The sequence below is a fragment of the Arachis hypogaea genome, chromosome 20 (genome assembly GCF_003086295.3).
Source record: "Arachis hypogaea cultivar Tifrunner chromosome 20, arahy.Tifrunner.gnm2.J5K5, whole genome shotgun sequence".
NCBI classification, from domain to species: domain Eukaryota; kingdom Viridiplantae; phylum Streptophyta; class Magnoliopsida; order Fabales; family Fabaceae; genus Arachis; species Arachis hypogaea.
In genome coordinates, this window is record NC_092055.1 from 114,081,334 (window position 1) to 114,104,829 (window position 23,496).

Below are 23,496 nucleotides of genomic sequence, written 5' to 3' on the forward strand. Positions count from 1 at the left end.
GGACCCAAAGAATTGGCTCACAATGGTCCAGGAGAAATACTTAGATTTCAGTCCGGAAAATGTAAGGTTGGCGTTCAACTTGCCCATGATGCAAGGAAATGCACGCCCCTACACTAGAAGGGTCAACTTTGATCAAAGGTTGGACCAAGTCCTCATAGACATTTGTGAAGAGGGCGCTCAATGGAAGAGAGATTCAAGAGGGAAACCAGTTCAACTAAGAACGCATGACCTCAAGCCCGTGGCTAGGGGATGGTTGGAATTCATCCAACGCTCAATCGTTCCCACTAGCAACCGGTCTAAAGTTACTATAGACCGGGTTATCATGATCCATAGCATCATGATTGGAGAGGAAGTAGAAGTTCATGAGGTTATATCCCTAGAACTCTACAAGGTGGCGGACAAGTCCTCTACTTTGGCAAGGTTAGCCTTCCCTCATCTCATTTGTCACCTCTGCAATTCAGCTGGAATTGACATAGAGAAAGACATCCTCATTGATAAGGACAAGCCCATCACTAAGAAAAGGATGGAGAAAACAAGAGAGCTCACTCATGAACCTCACCAAGAGCATGAGGGAATTCCTCATCATGAAATCCGTAAGATGCCTCAAGGGATGCATTTTCCTCCACAAAACTATTGGGAGCAAATCAACACTTCCCTAGGAGAATTAAGTTCCAACATGGGACAACTAAGGATGGAGCACCAAGAGCATTCCATCCTCCTCCATGAAATTAGAGAAGACCAAAGAGTCATGAGGGAGGAGCAACAAAGGCAAGGAAGAGACATTGAGGAGCTAAAGCACTCCATAAGATCTTTAAGAGGAAGAACAAGCCGCCATCACTAAGGTGGACCTGTTCTTTAATTTCCTTGTTCTTATTTTTCTGTTTTTCGAAAATTATGCTTTATGTTTTATTTATGTTTGTGTCTTATTACATGATCACTAGTGTCTAAGTATCTATGCCTTAAAGCTATGAATGTCCTATAAATCCATCACCTTTCTTAAATAAAAAGTGTTTTTAATTGCAAAAAGAAAAAGAAGTACATGAATTTTGAATTTTAAAACAGATTAATTATTTTGATGTGGTGGCAATACTTTTTGTTTTTCTGAATGAATGCTTGAACAGTACATATTTTTTGAATTTGTTGTTTATAAATGTTAAAATTGTTGGCTCTTGAAAGAATGATGAAACAGGAGAAATGTTATTGATAATTTGAAAAATCATAAAAATTGATTCTTGAAGCAAGAAAAAGCAGTGAAAAGCTTGCAAAAAAAATAAAAAATAAAAAAAATAAAATAAAAGAAAAAGAAAAAAAAGAAGAAAAAGCAAGCAGAAAAACCCAATAGCCCTTTAAACCAAAAGGCAAGGGTAATAAAAAGGATTCAAGGCTTTGAGCATTAGTGGATAGGAGGGCCCACAGGAACAAAATCTTGGCCTAAGCGGCTAAACCAAGCTGTCCCTAACCATGTGCTTGTGGCGTGAAGGTGTCAAGTGAAAAGCTTGAGACTAAGCGGTTAAAGTCGTGGTCCAAAGCAAAAAAAGAGTGTGCTTAAGAACTCTGGACACCTCTAATTGGAGACTCTAGCAAAGCTGAGTCACAATCTGAAAAGGTTCACCCAGTTATGCGTCTGTGGCATTTATGTATCCGGTGGTAATACTGGAAAACAAAATGCTTAGGGTCACGGCCAAGACTCATAAAGTAACTGTGTTCAAGAATCAACATACTGAACTAGGAGAATCAATAACACTATCTAAATTCTGAGTTCCTATAGATGCCAATCATTCTAAACTTCAAAGGATAAAGTGAGATGCCAAAACTGTTCAGAAGCAAAAAGCTAATAGCCCCGCTTATCTAATTAAGACTGATCTTCATAGATATTTTTGGAATTCATTGTATATTCTCTTCTTTTTATCCTATTTGATTTTCAGTTGCTTGGGGACAAGCAACAATTTAAGTTTGGTGTTGTGATGAGCGGATAATTTATACGCTTTTTGGCACTGTTTTTAGGTAGTTTTTAGTATGTTTTAGTCAGTTATTATTATATTTTTATTAGTTTTAAATAAAAATCACATTTCTGGACTTTACTATGAGTTTGTGTGTTTTTCTGTGATTTTAGGTATTTTCTGGTTGAAATTGAGGGACCTGAGCAAAAATTTGATTCAGAGGCTGAAAAAGGACTGCATATGCTGTTGGATTCTGACCTCCCTGCACTCAAAGTGGATTTTCTGAAGCTACAGAAGCCCAATTGGCACGCTCTCAATTGCTTTGAAAAGTAGACATCCTGGGATTTCCAGCAATATATAATAGTCCATACTTTGCCCGAGATTTGATGGCCCAAACTGGCGTTCCAAGTCAACATAAAAATTCTAGCGTCAAAACGCCAGAACTGGCATAAAAGCTAGAGTTAAACACCCAAACTGGCACAAAAGCTGGCGTTCAACTCCAAGAAAAGTCTCTACACGTGAAAACTTCAATGCTCAGTCCAAGCACACACCAAGTGGGCCCGGAAGTAGATTTCTGCATCATTTACTCATTTCTGTAAACCCTAGCCTACTAGTTCTCTATAAATAGGACCTTTTGCTATTGTATTTTCATCTCTAGAAGACATTATGTAATTTATACGTTCTGAGACCTCCATGGTAGACTGGCCACTCGGCCATGTCTACCCTATTTTCACTTATGTATTTTCAACGGTGGAGTTTCTGCACCCCATAGATTAAGGTGTGGAGCTCTGCTGTTCTTCATGAATTAATGCAAAGTACTATTGTTTTTCTATTCGATTCAAGCTTATTCTTATTCCAAGATATTCATTCGCACTCAAGAACATGATGAATGTGATGATTATGTGACACTCATCACCATTCTCACCTATGAATGCGTGCTTGACAACCACTTCTGTTCGACATGCAAACAGGCTTGAATGTGTATCTCTTGGGTTTCTAATCTAAGATTGGAACCTTCGTGGTATAGGCTAGAATTATTGGCGGCCATTCCTGAGATCTGGAAAGTCTAAACCTTGTCTATGGTATTCCGAGTAGGGTCTGGGAAGGGATGAATGTGATGAGCTTCAAACTCGCGAGTGTTGGGCGTAGTGACAGACGCAAAAAGATCAATGGATCCTATTCCAACATGAACGAGAACCGACAGATGATTAGCCGTGCGGTGACAGCGCATTTGGACCATTTTCACTAAGAGGATGGGAGGTAGCCATTGACAACAGTGAAACCCAACATATAGCTTGCCATGGAAAGGAGTATGAATGATTGGATGAAGACATTAGGAAAGTAGAAGTTCAGGAAGAATAAAGCATCTTCATACGCTTATCTGAAATTCTCACCAATGAATTACATAAGTATCTCTATCTTATTTTATATTTTATTCATCTTTTAATTATCAATTCTCTATAACCATTTGAATCCGCCTGACTGAGATTTACATGATGACCATAGCTTGCTTCAAGCCGACAATCTCCGTGGGATCGACCCTTACTCACGTAAGGTTTATTACTTGGACGACCCAGTGCACTTGCTGGTTAGTTGTGCGAAGTTGTGACAAAAAGTTGAGATTACAATCGTGCGTACCAAGTTGTTGGCACCATTGATGATCACAATTTCGTGCACCAATTCAAAACAATATAAAAGGGTAATCTAAATTAAAGGATTTTCTAACTAACAATTCTCTGCTGTCCCACAGCCTTCACCATCCTATCCTCCATGCGATCCCATCGCCACTGCCTTCCGAGCCTCCTCAATCCCAGTAGAAAGCACAATTAAGTTCAATACAAGTAAAACACAAGTATAGGCATATATATCAAGTAATTCAAGTAGGCAACTAGACATGTTAAACAAATAGGCAAGCAATTACAAGTCGGCAAAGCATACAAACAGACAGAAGATGCATATGATGAATGCCTATCCTACTGGCTATAATATCACATTGTCAATTCAACTACCAACCCGACACATCTCCATGGAGATGTCGCCCTTCGGAATCATCATTGGGAACCCCCGATATATGGTGCTCGGAACACCGTCCAGGATTTTGTGCCTGCACACTCTATTGATCCGAAGGGATGCGAGCGGGATACTCTTGCCACAGACCTCACATCTCAACGCAAGCAGGACGAACCACCGTTCTTACGCCACCGCCACTACCTCGACAGGCGGGATCCAACCGCCGTCCCTGTCGGGCGCATAGCGTCTCAACAATCTCAATATAAAACAGTGATACAATGGTTTTCAAAAAAACATTTTTTAGTATAGCATAGATCCATCATTTCATTCCGAGTCCTCGACTCATCTCAACCACTGTCAATTCAACATTTCCATTCCAAACTCATTAGTTCGTCAATTTCTCAATTCATATACCATTCTTCATTCTCACTCCACCAAACCTATCCTCAGTACACCAGAAACCTAAGCCTCCGTTCTCTAACTTTTTACAATAATACCAAATTAAATCTCCTAGGACCTTTCCCATGTTCTAATATCCAAAAACAAGCTAAAGAGTCTTAAATTGGTGTCACAGAAGTTTACAAGCTTGTTGGGAAGATGAAATAGTCAAAAACAAGTTTAAGTTGAAAAACAGGGCATGTGCGTACGCACAGGGCGGGTGCATGCGCACGCCCAAGGAGATTTTCAAAAAGTGTGCGTACGCATAGAGGTGTGCATATGCATGAGTGCAAAATTTTCCAAACTCTGTTTGCTCACACAAGGCGTGCGAACATCCTCAACAGAGTGCACCTTCCAACGTGTGCGTGCGCACAGGGTTGTACGTGCGCACAGGTTGTAAAACTCCATTAGTTATGTGTGCGCACAGGGCATACTAGCGCTCTTACCAGTAGCCATGTCCCCGTGTGTACGTACGCACAAGGCTGTGCATGCGCACAGGTTTTAAAATTCACGGGGTGTGCGTGCGCACACAAACCAAAAATCACAAAATTCTGCAACATTGTAGGATTTCAGATTTTGACACCAAACTTCCCACAATCATATCTTCCTCTACCAAAATCGGATTTCCACAAAACTTAAACCATTTTAAAGCTTGTTCAATCATCTTTCATTTGGTATAAAAATCATTGAATTTCAAGCAAGGTAACTTAAGATATGATTCATGGAAGTTCACTAAAATTTTAATTTTACCAAAAGTTCACAAACTTCAATTTTCCACAATCCTCAACCAAAATCAAACCAAAACCCTTCCAAATTCAATTTTTTACATCAAAACCTACCCCTTTTTGTCATAATTCACCCCTCATTCAAATTTTCCACCCACATTACCATACCATCAACCTCAACATCACATATATCATACTAAATTATTTTTCAATCCACACAATCATTCATCACCATCATATCATTATCAATCATTGATGAGCGAATAATTTATACCCTTCTTGGCATTGTTTTTACATAGTTTTTAGTGTGTTTTAGTTACTTTTTATTATATTTTTATTAGTTTTTATGCAAAAATTACATTTATAGACTTTACTATGAGTTTGTGGATTTTTCTGTAATTTCAGGTATTTTCTGGCTGAAATTGAGGGACCGGAGCAAAAATCTGATTTAGAGGCTGAGAAAGGACTGCAGATGCTGTTGGATTCTGACCCTCCTGCACTCGAAGTGGACTTTTGGGAGCTACAGAAGCCCAATTGGCGCGCTCTCAATTGCGTTGGAAAGTATACATCTTGGGCTTTCCAGAAATATATAATAGTCCATACTTTGCCCGAGATTTGATGGCCCAAATTGGCTTTAAACGCCAGCTAGAGACCATTTTCTAGCGGAAAATGCCAGAACTGGCACATTTCTTGGCGTTAAACGCCCATTTTGGCACCCAAGGTGGCGTTTAACTCCAACTTGAGGCATATGCACGTGAAATCTTGAAAGCTCAGCCCAAACACTCACCAAATGGGTCCCGAAAGTGGATTTCTACACTATCTGCACTTAGTTACTCATTTTCTGTAAACCTAAGTTACTAGTCTAGTATAAAAACTACTTTTAGAGATTCATTTTGGAACTCATGACATTTTACATTTCAGATTGTATCTTATACGGCATGAGTCTCAAAACCCCATAGGTAAGGGTGAGGAGCTCTGCTGTGTTTCAATGGATTAATGCAATTACTACTGTTTTCTATTCAATCACGCTTGATTCTGTTCTAAGATATCCACTCGTATTTCAATATGGAGAATGTGATGATCTGTGACACTCATCATCATCCTCAAACTTATGAACGCGTTCCTGACAACCACTCTTGTTCTATCTGAGCTCAACGTAGTCATTGGGCGACAGCTTCAGTGCGTATCTCTTGGGTCTCTAATCCACGGACCGAGTCCGTGAGATTAGAACCTTCATGGTAGAGGCTAGAATCAATTGGCAGCATTTCTGGGATCCGGAAAGTCTAAACCTTGTCTGTGGTATTCTGAGTAGCATCTGGGATGGGATGACTGTGACGAGCTTCAAACTCACGAATGTTGGGCGCAGTGACAGTGTGCAAAAGGATAGAGAGATCCTATTCCGACGCTAGTGAGAACCGATAGATGATTAGCCGTGCGGTAGCTGTACTTGGTATTTTTCATCCGAGACGAGAAATCTGACAGTTGATTAGACGTGCAAAGATCGTACCTGGTATTTTTCATCCGAGAGGATCATACAACTTGCCATTGAAGGGAGCCATGCATGTTTGGAGAAGAAGCCAGTAGGAAAGCAGAAGTTCAGATGACAGAGCATCTTTGGAACCTCAACCTGTTCCTCATTACTGAATCACAAGTACCATTTATTTCATGTTATTTACTTTTCATAAACAAAATCATTTTTATCATTAATCTCCTGACTAAGATTTACAAGATAACCATAGCTTGCTTCAAGCCGACAATCTTCGTGGGATCGACCCTTACTCACGTAAGGTATTACTTGGACGACCCAGTGCACTTGCTGGTTAGTTGTGCGGAGTTGTGAAAAGTGTGATCACAATTTTGTGCACCAAGTTTTTGGCGCCGTTGCCGGGAATTGTTCGAGTTTGGACAACTGACGGTTTATTTTGTTGCTTAGATTAGGAAAAATTTATCTTTTTGGTTTAGAGTTACTAAATTTGAGTCTTTTATTTTCTTTTCAAAAAGCCTATTTTTCTTTATTAATCTTTAATTTTCCTTTGAGTTTTCTGTTTGAATTTAGTTTCATGCTTTAAGTTTGGTGTCAATTGCATGTTTTTACTTTCCTCCAAATTTTTTGAATTTTATGTTCTTTTTGTTCTTCATATTTTTGAGTTTTATGTTCCTTGTTCTTTCTTAATCTTCAAGTTGTTCTTGTTTATTTTCCTTGTTTGATCATTAGTTTTTCTTGTTTTGTGTCTTTCCTTGTTTTTCTTGTGCATTTTCGAATTATTAGTGTTCAAAGTATAAAAATCTTTAAGTTTAGTGTCCTTTGTGTTTTTATTTTCTTAAAAATTTCCAAAATTTGTTCTTGGTGTTCATCTTGATCTTCAAAGTGTTCTTGGTGTTCATCTTGACATTCAAAGTTTTCTTGTTTGTTTTCTTTGTTTTGATCTAAAAATTCTAAGTTTGGTGTCATTTTATTGTTTTTCTCTTTCCTCATTAAATTCAAAAAAAAAATAATATCTTTTCCTTTATTTACTCATCATTTTCGAATTCTTTAGGTTGACTTATTTAAAATTTTTAAAATTTGGTAGTTTCTTGTTAGTTAAGTTAAAATTTCAATTTTAAAATTTATCTTTTTAAATCTTTTTCAATTTTCTTTTTATATTTTTTGAAAATCCTTTATAAAAATTTTCAAAATCTTTTTCTTTTCTTATTCATAATTTTCAAATTACTTGTCCCATTTTATTATTTTGATTGAAGAATTTTAAGTTTGGTGTTTCCTTGTTAAGAAAGTTTCAATTTTTAAAATTTTAAAATCATATCTTTTTCAAATCTTTTTTTTATTATTTATTTTCTTACAAGTATCTTTAATTTTAAGACATATCTTTTTCAAAACTTCCTAACCACTTTCTCTCTCTTCATTTTTCGAAAATCATATCCAAAATTTTTCAAATCTTTTTAATTAATTGATCATTTTAGTATTCGAATTTCTTTTATTTTTTTTTCTTTTAGTTTTCGAAACATATATTCTATTTTTCAATTATTTTATTTTATTTTCTTTCAAATTCGGTTTATCCTTAATTAAATAAAATTAAAACAAAAATATTCTATTTTTTTTATTTTTCAAAAAAAAAGGGGAATAAAATTTCTATTTACAATCCGCATCATCTCCCTTTCTCCATCATGGACCCAAGTGGAAATGAACAGTTTAGAAGGACTCTAGGGTCGTATGCTAACCCCACTACTGCTTCATATGGGAGTAGTATCTGTATACCCCCCATCAGAGCCAGCAGTTTTGAGCTAAACCATCAGCTCATTATCATGGTGCAGCAAAATTGCCAGTATTCTGGTCTTCCACAGGAAGAACCTACTAAGTTTCTGGCACAGTTGTTACAAATTGCTGACACAGTACGTGATAAGAAAGTAGATCAGGATGTCTACAGATTATTACTATTTCCATTTTCTGTAAAAGATCAAGCTAAGAGGTGGTTAAATAAACAACCTACAGCAAGCATAAGAACATGGAAACAGCTATCAGATAAATTTCTAAATCAATATTTCCCTCCAAAAAGGATGACACAGCTAAGGCTAGACATCCAAGGCTTTAAACAAGAGGATAATGAATCTCTTTATAATGCCTGGGAGAGGTACAGAGAGATGCTAAGAAAATGCCCATCTGAAATATTTTCAGAATGGGTGCAGTTAGATATCTTTTACTATGGGCTTACAAAAAAGGCCCAAATATCTCTAGACCACTCAGCTGGTGGATCTATACATATGAGAAAGATAATTGAAGAGGCTCAAGAGCTCATTGGTACAGTTGCTAGAAATCAACATCTGTATTTAAGTAGTAAGTCATCCATGAAAGAAGAGGCTAAAGCAGTATCCATTGAACTTAGCCCTCCAGAACAAGTTGTTGAACTCAATCAGCAATTGCTTCTTATAACAAAATAGTTAGCAGAATTTAAAGAGATGCTCCAAGACACTAAAAATGCTAACAAGAATATGGAAGCACAATTGGATCAGACAAGACAACAACTATCTAAACAGATAATAGAAGAGTGTCAAGCTGTTCATTTAAGAAGTGGGAAGACACTGAATGTCCCAATTCAAGGCAACAGAAAGCTAAGAAAGGAACAACTGAAAGAGGATGACCAAGCCACTGCCCAAAATCCATCTGAGGACAGTAAGAGCCCAGAGAGGAATGATTCTAGCGTTCAAACGCCAGAAAATGGTGAAAAACTGGCATTAAACACCCACTGGATGCCCAATTCTGGCATCCAAACGCCAGAAAAGGGTGGCAGTCTGGCGTTAAATGCCCAAAAAGCACCCAATTATGGCGTTCAAATGCCAATAAGCAGACACCTGCAAGTACTGATAACAACCCCCTTAAGCAGGCTTCTCCAACCCCTTTTGTAGGAAATAAACCTGCAGCAACTAAGGTTGAAGAATATAAAGCCAAGATGCCTTATCCTCAGAAAATCCGCCAAGCAGAACAGGATAAACAATTTGCCCACTTTGCAGACTATCTCAGGACTCTGGAAATAAAGATTCTGTTTGCAGAGGCACTTGAGCAAATACCCTCTTAAGCTAAGTTCATGAAAGAGATCTTAAGTCATAAGAAGGATTGGAGAGAAACTGAAAAAGTTTTCCTCACTGAAGAATGCAGTGCAGTCATTCTGAAAAGCTTACCAGAGAAGCTTAAAGATCCCGGAAGCTTTATGATATACCATGCACATTAGAGCGTGCTTGTACCAAGACAGCTCTATGTGATCTTGGAGCAAGTATCAACCTAATACCTGGATCCACTATCAAAAAGCTTGGCTTGACTGATGAAGTTAAACCAACCCGGATATGCCTCCAACTTGCTGATAGCTCCATTAAGATTCCATCAGGCGTAATTGAGGACATGATTGTCAAGGTTGGGCCATTTGCCTTTTCCACTAACTTTGTAATGCTGAAAATGGAGGAGCACAAAAGTGCAACTCTCATTCTAGGAAGACCTTTCCTAGCAACTGGACAAACCCTCATTGACGTCCAAAAAGGGGAGATAACCCTGAGAGTCAATGAGGATGAGTTTAAGTTGAATGCTGTCAAAGCTATGCAGCATCCAGACACATCAAAGGACTGCATGAGCACTGATATTATTGACTCCCTAGTGGAAGAGATCAATATGACTGAGAGTCTCGAATAAGAGCTAGAGGACATTTTTAAAGATGTTCAGCCTGATCTGGAGGAACCAGAGAAAACGGAAGAACCTCCGAAAACTCCTCAGGAAGAGAAGAAGCCTCCTAAATCCGAGCTCAAACCATTACCACCATCCCTGAAATATGCATTTCTGGGAGAAGATGACACTTTTTCGGTAATCATAAGCGCTGCTTTAGAGCCACAGGAAGAGAAAGCACTAATTCAGGTGCTAAGGACACACAAGGCAACTCTTGGGTGGTCCATAAGTGATCTTAAGGGCATTAGCCCAGCTAGATGCATGTACAAGATCCTGTTGGAGGATGATGCTAAGCCAGTGGTTCAACCACAGAGGCGGCTGAATCCAACCATGAAGGAGGTGGTGCAAAAAGAAGTCACTAAGTTACTAGAGGCTGGGATTATTTATCCTATTTCTGATAGCCCCTGGGTGAGCCCTGTCCAAGTTGTCCCCAAGAAGGCAGGCATGACAGTGGTTCATAATAAAAAGAATGAACTGGTTCCTACAAGAACAGTTACAGGGTGGCATATGTGTGTTGACTACAGAAGACTCAATACAACCACTAGAAAGGATCATTTTCCTTTACCATTCATAGACCAGATGCTAGAGAGACTAGCAGGCCATGAATACTACTGCTTTTTTGATGGCTATTTAGGTTATAACCAAATTGTAGTAGATCCTCAGGACCAAGAGAAAACAACATTCACATGTCCATCTAGAGTATTTGCCTACAGAAGGATGCCATTTGGTCTGTGCAATGTACCTGCAACCTTTCAGAGGTGCATGCTCTCTATTTTCTCTGATATGGTAGAGAAATTTCTGGAAGTCTTCATGGATGACTTCTCAGTATTTGGAGACTTATTCAGCTCCTGTCTTGACCATCTAGCACTTGTTCTGAAAAGGTGCCAAGAGACTAATCTGGTTTTAAACTGGGAGAAATGTCACTTTATGGTAACTGAAGGAATTGTCCTTGGACACAAAATTTCGAACAAGGGAATAGAGGTGGATCAAGCTAAGGTAGAGGTAATTGAAAAATTACCACCACCTGCCAATGTTAAGGCAATCAGAAGCTTTCTGGGGCATGCAGGATTCTATAGGAGATTTATAAAGGATTTTTCAAAAATTACGAAATCCCTGAGCAATTTGCTAGCTACTGACATGCCATTTATCTTTGATACAAAGTGTCTGCAGGCGTTTGAGACTCTGAAAGCTAAGCTGGTCACAGCATCAGTCATTTCTACACTAGACTGGACATTACCATTCGAACTAATGTGTGATGCCAGTGACCATGCCATTGATGCAGTATTAGGACAGAGGCATAACAAGCTTCTGCATGTCATTTATTATGCTAGCCGTGTTTTAAATGACGCGCAGAAGAATTATACAACCACAGAAAAGGAGTTGCTTACAGTGGTTTATGCCATTGACAAGTTCAGATCTTATTTAGTAGGATCAAAAGTGATTGTGTACACTGACCATGCTGCTCTAAAATATCTCCTCACAAAGCAGGATTCAAAACCCAGACTCATAAGATGGGTGCTGCTTCTGCAAGAGTTTGATATAGAAATAAGAGACAGAAAAGGGTCAGAGAACCAAGTAGCTGATCACTTGTCCCGAATAGAACCAGTAGCAGGAGCTTCCCTCCCTCCTACTGAGATTTCTGAAACCTTTCCGGATGAACAACTCTTTGCCATTCAGAAAGTACCGTGGTTTGCAGACATTGCAAACTATAAAGCTGTGAGATTCATACCCAAAGAGTATAGTAAGCAGCAAACAAAAAAATTAATTTCTAATGCAAAGTACTACTTGTGGGATGAACCATATCTCTTTAAGAGGTGTGCAGACGAAGTAATTCGTAGATGTGTTCCTAGCGAAGAGGCACAGAAGATCCTATGGCATTGTCATGGATCACAATATAGAGGACATTTCGGAGGTGAGCGAACAGCCACAAAAGTTCTCCAATGTGGCTTCTACTAGCCTACTCTCTATAGAGACTCCCAAGAGTTTGTACGTAACTGTGACAGTTGCCAGAGAGCTGGTAATCTACCTCACAGTTATGCCATACCTCAGCAAGGGATCTTAGAGATTGAGTTGTTTGATGTATGGGGTATTGACTTCATGGGGCCTTTCCCACCATCGTACTCAAACACTTATATTCTGGTGGCAGTAGACTATGTATCTAAATGGGTAGAGGCAATTACAACACCCACTAATGATACTAAGACAGTGATGAAGTTCCTCCAGAAGCATATCTTCAGCAGGTTCGGTGTCCCTAGGATACTGATCAGTGATGGAGGCATTCATTCCTGCAATAAACAGCTTGACTCTACTCTGGTCTGATACGAAATTAACCACAAAATGGAAACTCTGTATCATCCACAGACAAATGGGCAGGCTAAAGTCTCGAATAGAGAACTAAAACGAATCCTGGAACGGACTGTAAGTACCCGTAGAAGGGATTGGGCAAGAAGTCTGGATGATGCTCTGTGGGCATACAGAACCGCATTCAAGACTCCTATAGGGACCTCTCCATACCAGCTTGTGTATGAAAAAGCCTGTCATCTGTCAGTGAAACTAGAACACAAGGCCTACTAGGCAACCAGGTTCCTAAACCTTGATGCGAAGTTAGCTAGAGAGAAGAGATTACTCCAATTGAATGAGCTGGAGGAGTTCAGACTCAATGCTTTCGAAAATGCTAAAATTTACAAGGAGAAAGAAAAAAGATGGCATGACAGAAAGCTGTCATCTAGAGTCTTTGAGACAGGACAGAAAGTTCTGCTGTTTAACTCTAGGCTCAGATTGTTCCCTGAGAAATTGAAATCCCAGTGGAAAGAACCATATGTGATTACAAGTGTGTCACCATATGGATATGTAGAGCTTTAGGATATTGACTCTGATAAAAAGTTCATTGTCAATGGACAAAGAGTCAAACATTATCTCGAAGGCAATGTTGAGCAAGATTGCTCAAAACTGAGACTAAATTAAAAGCTCAGTAAAAGTCCAGCTAAAGACAGTAAAGAAGCGCTTGCTGGGAGGCAACCCAGCCATTATAAAAAAAACTTAGATGTTTATAGCATTTATATAAGTCCATTTAATTTTGCTATTCATGTTTGTTAATGCTTTTCAAGTGAACAAGTCAGGAAAATGAAGGTTCAGAACATAAAGCAGAGAAATCACAGAGAAAAATAGCTCACTGGCGTAAAAACGCCAGTAAAGGTATCATTTTGGGCGTTAAATGCCAGAATGGGCAAAATTCTGGGCGTTTAACGCTAGAAATGGCAGCATTCTGAGCGATCAGAAAAATGCCCAATAAAGAAGGATTTCTGGCGTTTAACCCTGGCTGGGCATTAAACGCCCAAAATGGCCACCAGATGGGAGTTAAACGTCAGAATGGGTATCATTCTGGGCGTTTAACGCCAGAACAGCAAGGGGAGAGGTAATTTCATTTCCAATTCAATTTTTTTCAAATTTTCATGTTTTAATTCAAAATTTTCTGCATCCAAATATTACAAACATTCATTTTTTACTTTCCATTCCCAAAAATTCATAATCTTATAAATTCTTTTTAATTCTTTTTCCATTCTTTTCAATTCTTTTTTAAAAACTCATTCATCTTTCCAATTTCTTTTCAAATCTTTTTAACTCATTCATATTATCTTTTATTTCTTAGATGCATAAACAAAAATTCAGATTTAACTTCCTCATATCTTTTTCATATCTTTTAAATTTTGAAAAAAAAATTTATCTTTTTCATATCATGTTTATCTTTTATCAATCATATCTTTCAATCATATCTTTTTTCTAAAATTCGAACCCATTCCCTCCCTCCCCTTTAAATATACATTCGGCCACCCCCTTTAACCCATCATTTGAATCCTTCTCTCCATCTATTCATCTTCTTTTTCTTCTTACTTGAGGACAAGCAACTCTCTAAGTTTGGTATGATTTCCGTGATCCCTGAGCTAAAACAAACGAATCTCATGGCTCCCAAAGGAAGATAAACCGCTTCAAGAGGTAAAAAATAAAGTAATCCAAAACTACCTTGGATGCATGAGAATTTCTGCACCAAAGAACATACAGACCATTACTTCAAAATTGTGTGCAGAAGATCAATGATCCCGGAAGTTAAGTTCAATCTAAAAGAAGATGAATACCCAGAGATCCAAGAGCAGATTCAAAACAGGGGCTGGGAAGTCCTGGCTAATCCTAAGATACATGTTGGAAGAAACATGGTCCAGGAATTCTATGCAAATCTATGGATGACAGAGAAGCAAAGATTAGAGGGAACTGCTTTCTACTCCTTTCGGACTATGGTCAGAGGGAAGATTATTTACTTCCACTTTGACAAAGTGAGAGAAGTTCTCAAACTTCCTCAACTATATGATGATCCAGAGTCCTTTAACATGGCCAAAGATAAAAGGCTAGATCAAGTTCTAGAGGACATATGCCTCATTGGAACCAAGTGGATTACTAATTCAAAAGGTGTCCCAAACTAGCTAAAGAGAGGAGATCTCAAACCAGTTGCTAGAGGTTGGCTGGATTTCATTGGGCGTTCAGGAATTCTATGCAAATCTATGGATGACAGAGAAGCAAAGATTAGAGGGAACTGCTTTCTACTCCTTTCGGACTATGGTCAGAGGGAAGATTATTTACTTTCACTTTGACAAAGTGAAAGAAGTTCTCAAACTTCCTCAACTACATGATGATCCAGAGTCCTTTAATAGGAGAATGGCCAAAGATAAAAGGCTAGATCAAGTTCTAGAGGACATATGCCTCCTTGGAACCAAGTGGATTACTAATTCAAAAGGTGTCCCAAACTAGCTAAAGAGAGGAGATCTCAAACCAGTTGCTAGAGGTTGGTTGGATTTCATTGGGCGTTCTATACTACCAACCAGCAACCGATCTGAAGTCACTGTCAAGAGGGCAGTGATGATTCACTGTATTATGCTGGGGAAGGAGGTAGAGATCCATCAGCCGATCCCTGTTGAAATTTACATGTTTACAAACAAGGAATCCACTGAGGCCAAATTAGCTTACCCATGCTTGATTAGTCTGTTATGTAAAGATGCGGGGGTAAAGATGGGTGTGGATGAATATATCCCAGTTGAACGCCCAATCACCAAAAAAGTGATGGATGGACCTCAAATTCAAAATAACCTCATCAAGCGGGGGGCGCATGAGCTCCTCCTAGAAATTTCTCAATTTGACTATTGGGCTCGCTTAGAAGCATTTGTCACCAAGCTGCAAGAAGCTGTGAATCAACTCAAATAAGAGCAGCAGAATCAAAACAGCATGCTCTGCAAACTGCTCATAGAACAAGAGAAACAAGGGCGCGAGATACAGGAGCTAAAGTGCCAGAAGCTGTCCCTTGAAGAGCCAGACGTCCCACAGATTGAAGGAGCACTTACCTCTCAAAATGAAGGTTGTTGAGTCCTAACTCTGTGATAACTTTTATTATTAGAAACCTATTTTAAGAGTTACATAAGCATTAGTATTAGAGTCATTTATTTTTATGTCTTTAATTTCCTTTCTTTTATTTATTTGTCTGCTTTTATGTTTATTTTATGTCTTATTTTTATTACATGATCATTAAAGTTTAGAGTCTATGTCTTAAAGCTATGAATGATTTCATGAATCCCTCACCTTTCTTAAATGAAAAATGTTTTTAATTGCAAAAGAAGAAGAAGTGCATGGATTTCGAAATTTATCTTGAAATTAGCTTAATTATTTTGATGTGGTGGAAATACTTTTTGTTTTCTGAATGAATGCTTAAATATTGCATATTTTTGAAATTGTTATTTATGAATGTTAAAATTGTTGGCTCTTAAAAGAATAATGAAAAAGGATAAATGTTATTGATAATCTGAAAAATCATAAAATTGATTCTTGAAGTAAGAAAAAGCAGTGAAAAATAAAAGCTTGCGAAAAAAAATATAAAGAAAAAGAAAGAAAAAGAAAAAGCAAGCAGAAAAAGCCAATAACCCTTTAAACCAAAAGGCAAGGGTAAAAAGGATCCAAGGCATTGAGCATTAATGGATAGGAGGGCCCAAAGGAATAAAATCCTGGCCTAAGTGGCTAAATCAAGCCGTCCCTAACCATGTGCTTGTGGCGTGAAAGTGTCAAGTGAAAAGCTTGAGACTAAGCGGTTAAAGTCATGGTCCAAAGCAAAAAGAGTGTGCTTAAGAGCTCTGGACATCTCTAACTGGGGACTCTAGCAAAGCTGAGTCACAATCTGAAAAGGTTCACCCAGTTATGTGTCTGTGGCATTTATGTATCCGGTGGTAATACTGGAAAACAAAATGCTTAGGGTCACGGCCAAGACTCATAAAGTAGTTGTGTTCAAGAATCAACATACTGAACTAAGAAAATCAATAACACTATCTGAATTCTAAATTCCTATGGATGCCAATCATTCTGAACTTCAAAGGATAAAGTGAGATGCCAAAACTGTTCAGGAGCACAAAGCTACTAGCCCCGCTCATCTAATTAAAACTAATCTTCATTGATAATTTTGGAATTTATTGTATTTTTTCTTCTTTTTATCCTATTTTGTTTTTAGTTGCTTGAGGACAAGCAACAATTTAAGTTTGGTATTGTGATGAGCGGATAATTTATACCCTTTTTGCCATTATTTTTACATAGTTTTTAGTGTGTTTTAGTTAATTTTTATTATATTTTTATTAGTTTTTATGCAAAAATCACATTTCTAGACTTTACTATGAGTGTGTGGGTTTTTCTGTAATTTCAGATATTTTCTGGCTGAAATTGAGGGACCGGAGCAAAAAATACGATTCAGAGGCTGAGAAAGGACTGCAGATGCTATTGGGTTCTGACCCTCCTGCACTCGAAGTGAATTTTTGGGAGCTACTGAAGCCCAATTGGTGCGCTCTCAATTGCGTTGGAAAGTAGACATCTTGGGATTTCCATAAATATTTAATAGTCCATACTTTGCCCGAGATTTGATGGCCAAAACTAGCTTTAAACGCCAGCCAGAGACCCTTTTCTAGCGTAAAACGCCATAACTTGCACATTTCTTGGCGTTAAATGCCCATTTTGGCACCCAGGGTGGCGTTTAACTCCAAATTGAGGCATATGCACGTGAAAGCTTGAAAGTTCAGCCCAAACACTCACCAAGTGGATCCCGAAAGTGGATTTCTGTACTATCTGCACTTAGTTACTCATTTTCTGTAAACCTAAGTTACTAGTCTAGTATAAAAACTACTTTTAGAGATTCAATTTGGAACTCATGACATTTTACATTTCAGATTGTATCTTCTACGTCATGAGTCTCTAAACCCCATAGGTGGGGGTGAGGAGCTCTGCTGTGTTTCAATGGATTAATGCAATTACTACTGTTTTCTATTCAATCACGCTTGATTCTGTTCTAAGATACCCACTAGTATTTCAACATGGAGAATGTGATGATCCGTGACACTCCTCATCATCCTCAAACTTATGAACGCGTGCCTGACAACCACTCCCATTCTATCTGAGCTCAACGTAGTCATTGGGCGACAGCTTGAGTGCGTATCTCTTGGGTCTCTGATCCACGAACCGAGTCCGTGAGATTAGAACCTTCGTGGTAGAGGCTAGAATCAATTGGCAGCATTCCTGGGATCCGGAAAGTCTAAACCTTGTCTGTGGTATTCCGAGTAGCATCTGGGAAGGGATGACTGTGACGAGCTTCAAACTCACGAATGTCGGGCGCAGTGACAGTGTGCAAAAGGATAGAGAGATCCTATTCCGACGCTAGTGAGAACCGACAGATGATTAGCCGTGCGGTAGCTGTACCTGGTATTTTTCATCCGAGACGAGAAATTTGACAGTTGATTAGCCGTGCAGAGATCGTACCTGGTATTTTTCATCCGAGAGGATCATACAGCTTGCCATTGAGGGGAGCCATGCGTGTTTGGAGAAGAAGCTAGTAGGAAAGCAGAAGTTCAGATGACAGAGCATCTCCGGAACCTCAACCTGTTCCTCATTACTGAATCACAAGTACCATTTATTTCATGTTATTTACTTTTCATAAACAAAATCATTTTTATCATTAATCTCTTGACTAAGATTTACAAGATAGCTTGCTTCAAGCCGACAATCTCCGTGTGATCAACCCTTACTCACGTAAGGTATTACTTGAATGACCCAATGAACTTGCTGGTTAGTTGTGCGGAGGTGTGAAAAGTGTGATCACAATTTCGTGCACCAATCATCATAATTAAACTCATTCAACCTCCATCTCATTCTTCAACATCACTTTATCAAGATTACATAACAATTCATCAAAATAGCCAAAACTCATCAATTCATCAACAATCCCAAATCAATAAATTACCACACATCATCATACCATAATTTCCAACAACCAATTTAATTCAATCCTATCCTACGGGTCACTAGTCTAAGTGTCCAGAAATATTATATACTACATAGAGGAAACTGAAACCATACCTTGGCCAATTTCCAATATGAACCAAAACTCAAATTGAGTACAAAACAAGCTTCCAATCACAATCCAAATCACCAAGAATCTCCAACAAGCATCAACACTCACCAACAAGCTCCAATATTCAAGCTAATACCACACATTTTATATAAATCAAAACCTAATACTCACAATTAATCATTTTACTAGGGTTCTTGGGAATCTTACCTCATCCACTGAAATTTGGGCTAGAACCCAACATTTTCTCACTAAGGAATAGCACCTAAACAACCAAAACACAAGGTTTTCTCAAAATCATCACTCATCAAACTCAAATTTCCTAGGGCAGCAGGAAGGAAGGGAAATTTTGAGAAACTTACCACAAAGCTTGGATAGAAATGACGGGCTCGGCGAGAGTTTCGCATAGCCGCTGACGGCACGTGAATCGAAGCGCCGTAGTAGCTCAAAATATCGCGGATTGAAGTGATATGTGAATAGTGCTTCTTCTCTCTTCTCCTTCTTCTCTCAATTTCTGGTGTGTGTTGTGTTTGTAAGAGTGTTATGGCTGATGGGTTCACTTAATGAACCCTTATATATGTTAGGCTTCAGCCCAACTTGGGCCCGGTCCAACTTGGGCCCGGTCCAACCCGTTAGCGTTTTTAGCCCGTTTGGCCTAACTTTAGGCCAAACCTTTAAAATTAATGCCCGATTTTCCATTTCTAATATTTTTCTAAGGTTTTTGACTATTTCTAATTTTTCTTGCACAGTACTAGACAGACTTAAACCGGTTCGACCGGTTCAGCTGTCGATTTGCGATTTTTCTCAGTTTTTCGCAGAAAATACGTTTTCTGACTCAGAAAAATCTACTGAGTCCAAAATCACATCTAAATCCTCAAATTCTCATTCTAAATTTTTGGATCCTATTTTGGGCAATATTAATTATTTACTTAAACGGTTAATTAGTCTTGGTTCTTATATTCTCCCCACCAAATAAGAAATTTTGTCCTCAAAATTTAGTGATTACCTGAGAATTGCTCGGGATAATCCTTTCGCATCTCGAACTCCAATTCCCAAGTATGCTCCTCAACTCCTGCTCACTTCCACGCAACTTTAACCAATGAAACTTCCTTTCTTCGCAGCTTCTTCACACTAGTGTCATCAATTCTCACTTGTGTTACTTGAAATGTCAAGTTCTCCCTCAACTCGACTGACTCGGGCTCTAACATATGACCTGCATCCAACGTGTACTGACGGAGTTGTGACACGTGGAATACATCATGCAAGTTAGACAAGTGAGGCAACAAAGCTACTTGATAAGCCACCGGCCCGAATCGCCTTAGAATCTCAAACGGTCCAATGAACCTTGGATTCAACTTCTTTGTTTTGATTGCTCTTCCAATCCCAGTTGTCGGTGTAACCCTCAAAAATACATGCTCTCCCACTTCAAATTCTAATGGTTTTCTTCTCTGATCTGCATAACTTTTCTGTCGACTCAGTGCCATTAGAATCCTCTCTCGGATCTTCTTAATCTTCTCAGTAGTCTCTGCTACCAAATCAAGACCTAAAATACTTACCTCACCAGACTCATACCAACAAAGTGGAGATTGGCACTTTCATCCATACAAGGTCTCATACGGAGCCATCCCAATGCTCGCATGAAAGCTATTGTTGTACGCAAACTCCACCAATGGCATGTAACGGTCCCAACTTTCAGGTTGATCCAAAACACATGCTCTCAGCATATCTTCCAACGTCTAAATAGTCCTTTCTGACTGTCCATCCATTTGGGGATGATATGTGATATTGAGACATAGTTTCGTATCAAAAATTTTCTGGAAAGCTCCCCAAAACCTTGATGTGAATCGGGGATCATGGTCCGACACTATGCTCGATGGTACACCGTGCAACCTTACTATCTCCTTGATGTACAACCTCGCCAACTCTTCCATATAATAGTTCACTCGGATAGGCAGAAAATGAGCGGATTTGGTTAAGCGATCTACGATCACCCAAACCGCATCAAATCCCGACCTAGTCCTTGGTAAACCGGTCACAAAGTCCATCGCAATTCCTTCCCACTTCCACTGAGGAATCTCAAGTGGCTGGAGCATTCCCGATTGTTTCTGCTTTTTGACATGTCAGGAATTTGGATACCACTGTAGCTACGTCGTTCTTCATCCCAGGCCACCAAAATATTTTCTTTAAGTCATAGTACATCTTCGTACTTCCGGGATGAATGAAAAACCCACTATTATGAGCATCCGATAATAAGTCTTGCCTCAAACTCCCTACATCTGGTTTACAAATTCTTCCCTTATATCTCCACAACCCTTCATCCTCCTTAGTGAATTCTCCATGCCTCTTCTTACCAACTCGTTGAAATAGTTGCTGAAGCTTTTGCTCGTCTTGCTGAGCCCTTTGTATCTATGATTTAAACGTGCTTGAGATCAGCAACTGATTCAAACAAGCTCTTCTGGCTTTACTTCACCAATATCCAGCTTAAGATCTACAAACTTATCCACTAGCTCCTCTTCCTTGATTCTCATCCAAGCTATCGTTAAAGACTTCCGACTCAAAGCGTCTGCTACGACATTCGCCTTTCCAGGGTGATAACTCAATTCAAAATTATAATCTTTAAGCAACTCCATCCACCTCCTCTGACGCATATTAATCTCTTTCTGATCAAAGATGTATTTGAGACTCTTGTGATCAGAAAAGACGTTAAACCTCACTCCGTACAAGTGGTGTCTCCAAATCTTTAATGTAAACACAATCGCCGCTAATTCCAAGTCATGAGTGGGGTAATTTACCTCATGCGGTCTTAGCTGACGCGATGCGTATGCCACCACATTCCAGTGTTGCATCAACACGAAACCCAAACCCTTTAAGGAAGCATCACAGTATACCTTAAACGGTTCATGCGGTTCCGGTAAAATCAAAACAGGCGCTGAAGTCAACTTTTGCTTCAAGGTCTGAAAACTTTCTTCACACTCCGACGTCCACACAAACAGCACCTCCTTCCTTGTCAACTTAGTCATCGGTAATGTAATCCGAGAAAATCCTTTAATGATCTCTGGTAATATCCGGCTAAGCCCGAGAAAATTCTGACTTCCGTCATTGTTGTTGGTCTTTCCCATTCCATCACCGCCTTTACCTTAGAAGGATCCACCGCTATTCCTCCTTTGCTCACCACGTGACCTAGGAACTTCACTTCCTCCTTCCAAAACTCGCACTTGGACAACTTAGCAAACAATTTCCGCTCCTTCAGGATTTGCAACACAATTCTCAAGTGTTCCTCATGCTCCTTCACCGTCTTAGAATAAACTAAGATGTTGTCTATGAAAACCACCACGAATTTGTCCAAAAAGGGACGAAATACTCTGTTCTTGTAATCCATGAACACAGTAGGTGCATTCGTTAACCCAAAGGTCATCACCGCAAACTCGTAGTGTCCATAGCGCGTCCTAAATGCAGTTTTCAGAATGTCATCCTCTTTCACCCTTATCTGATGGTAACCGGATCTCAAGTCGATCTTGGAAAACACCCCAGCTCCTTGCAGTTGATCTATTAAGTCATCAATCCTTGGCAGCGGGTATTTTTACTTCACAGTCACTTTGTTCAACTGTCGATAATCCACGCAAAGTCGCATTCCTCCATCCTTCTTCACCAATAAAACAGGCGCTCCCCACGGAGATACACTCGGTCGAATGAACCTCTTGTTCAGAAGCTCTTCCAACTGAGTCTTTAATTCTGCCAGCTCTATCGGAGCCATTCTATACGGCGCAATCGATACTGGTCCGGCTCCTGGCACCAATTCAATCGCAAATTCAATCTCCCTTTGAGGAGAAAAATCAGGAATATCTTCCGAGAACACCTCCGGAAAGTCTCTAACTATCAGGATCTGATCTATCTCCTGATTGACACCTAACGCATTAGCAGCCAACAAGATGTAAACCTGACTCTCTTCTCCACTACAGTGCACCATTACAGAGTTCAGATAATAAACCTCAGCTATCACTGCTCCATTTTCTCCTTCCGACATAAACTGAATTGACCGCTCAAAGCAATCCAACAAAACTCGATTCTTCAACAACCAATCAAACCCCAAAATCATCTCCAACCCAACCATTGGTAAACAAATCAAGTCGTGCACAAATTCTCTACCCTCAAGCTTGAAACCTACTTGCCTACAACCTGACCTAGTCATAACTGTCTGATGCGGAGTATGTACATGCAATTCAAATGCTAACTCTGACACTTTCAAGCCTAATACCTCAACTTTGTCAAATGAAATAAACGAATGCGAAGCTCCAGTATCATACAACGCAACTAAGGTTTTATCACTAATTAAGCATATACCTCTGGTGCACGAAATTACAATCACACTTTTGTAACTCCGCACAACTAACCAGCAAGTGCACTAGGTCGTCCAAGTAATACCTTACGTGAGTAAGGGTCGATCCCACGGAGATTGTCGGCTTGAAGCAAGCTATGGTTATCTTGTAACTCTTAGTTAGAGTATTAACAATTCTCAGATTTAATTGTAAAAAGTAAAAGAACATGAAATAAATACTTGTTATGCAGTAATGAAGAACAGGTTGAGGCTTTGGAGATGCTTTGTCTTCTGAATCTCTGCTTTCCTACTATCTTCTTCTTCATGCACGCAAGGCTCCTTCCATGGCAAACTTTAAGTTGGGCATCACCGTTGTCAATGGCTACTTCCTTTCCTCTCAGTGAAAATGTTCTAAATGCACTGTCACTGCACGGCTAATCATCTGT

The 23,496-nt window shown here is 39.2% G+C and overlaps 1 protein-coding gene across 1 annotated transcript; it reads right to left on the reverse strand.

Annotated features, from left to right (window-relative positions):
* Nucleotides 1-19,811: 19,811 nt before the first annotated feature.
* Nucleotides 19,812-21,755, reverse strand: LOC140183160 (uncharacterized). Its single transcript, XM_072231180.1, has 3 exons — nt 21,528-21,755; nt 20,872-21,141; nt 19,812-20,327 (listed from the first exon to the last, which is right to left on the reverse strand). Exons 1-3 carry the CDS (start codon nt 21,753-21,755, stop codon nt 19,812-19,814), a joined length of 1,014 nt encoding a protein of 337 aa, XP_072087281.1.
* Between the last annotated feature and the right edge of the window lie 1,741 nt (nt 21,756-23,496).

Excerpts from the sequence above, each read along its gene's own strand:
- LOC140183160 (XM_072231180.1), bottom strand. The coding sequence starts at position 21,755 with ATGACTAAGTTGACAAGGAAGGAGGTGCTGTTTGTGTGGACGTCGGAG. Across the intron at positions 21,142-21,527 it reads GTCAGCTAAGACCGCATGAG|ATACAAAGGGCTCAGCAAGA; the intron begins GTAAATTACCCC and ends TTTAAATCATAG. Across the intron at positions 20,328-20,871 it reads AGAACGACGTAGCTACAGTG|TGCCAATCTCCACTTTGTTG; the intron begins GTATCCAAATTC and ends TATGGATGAAAG.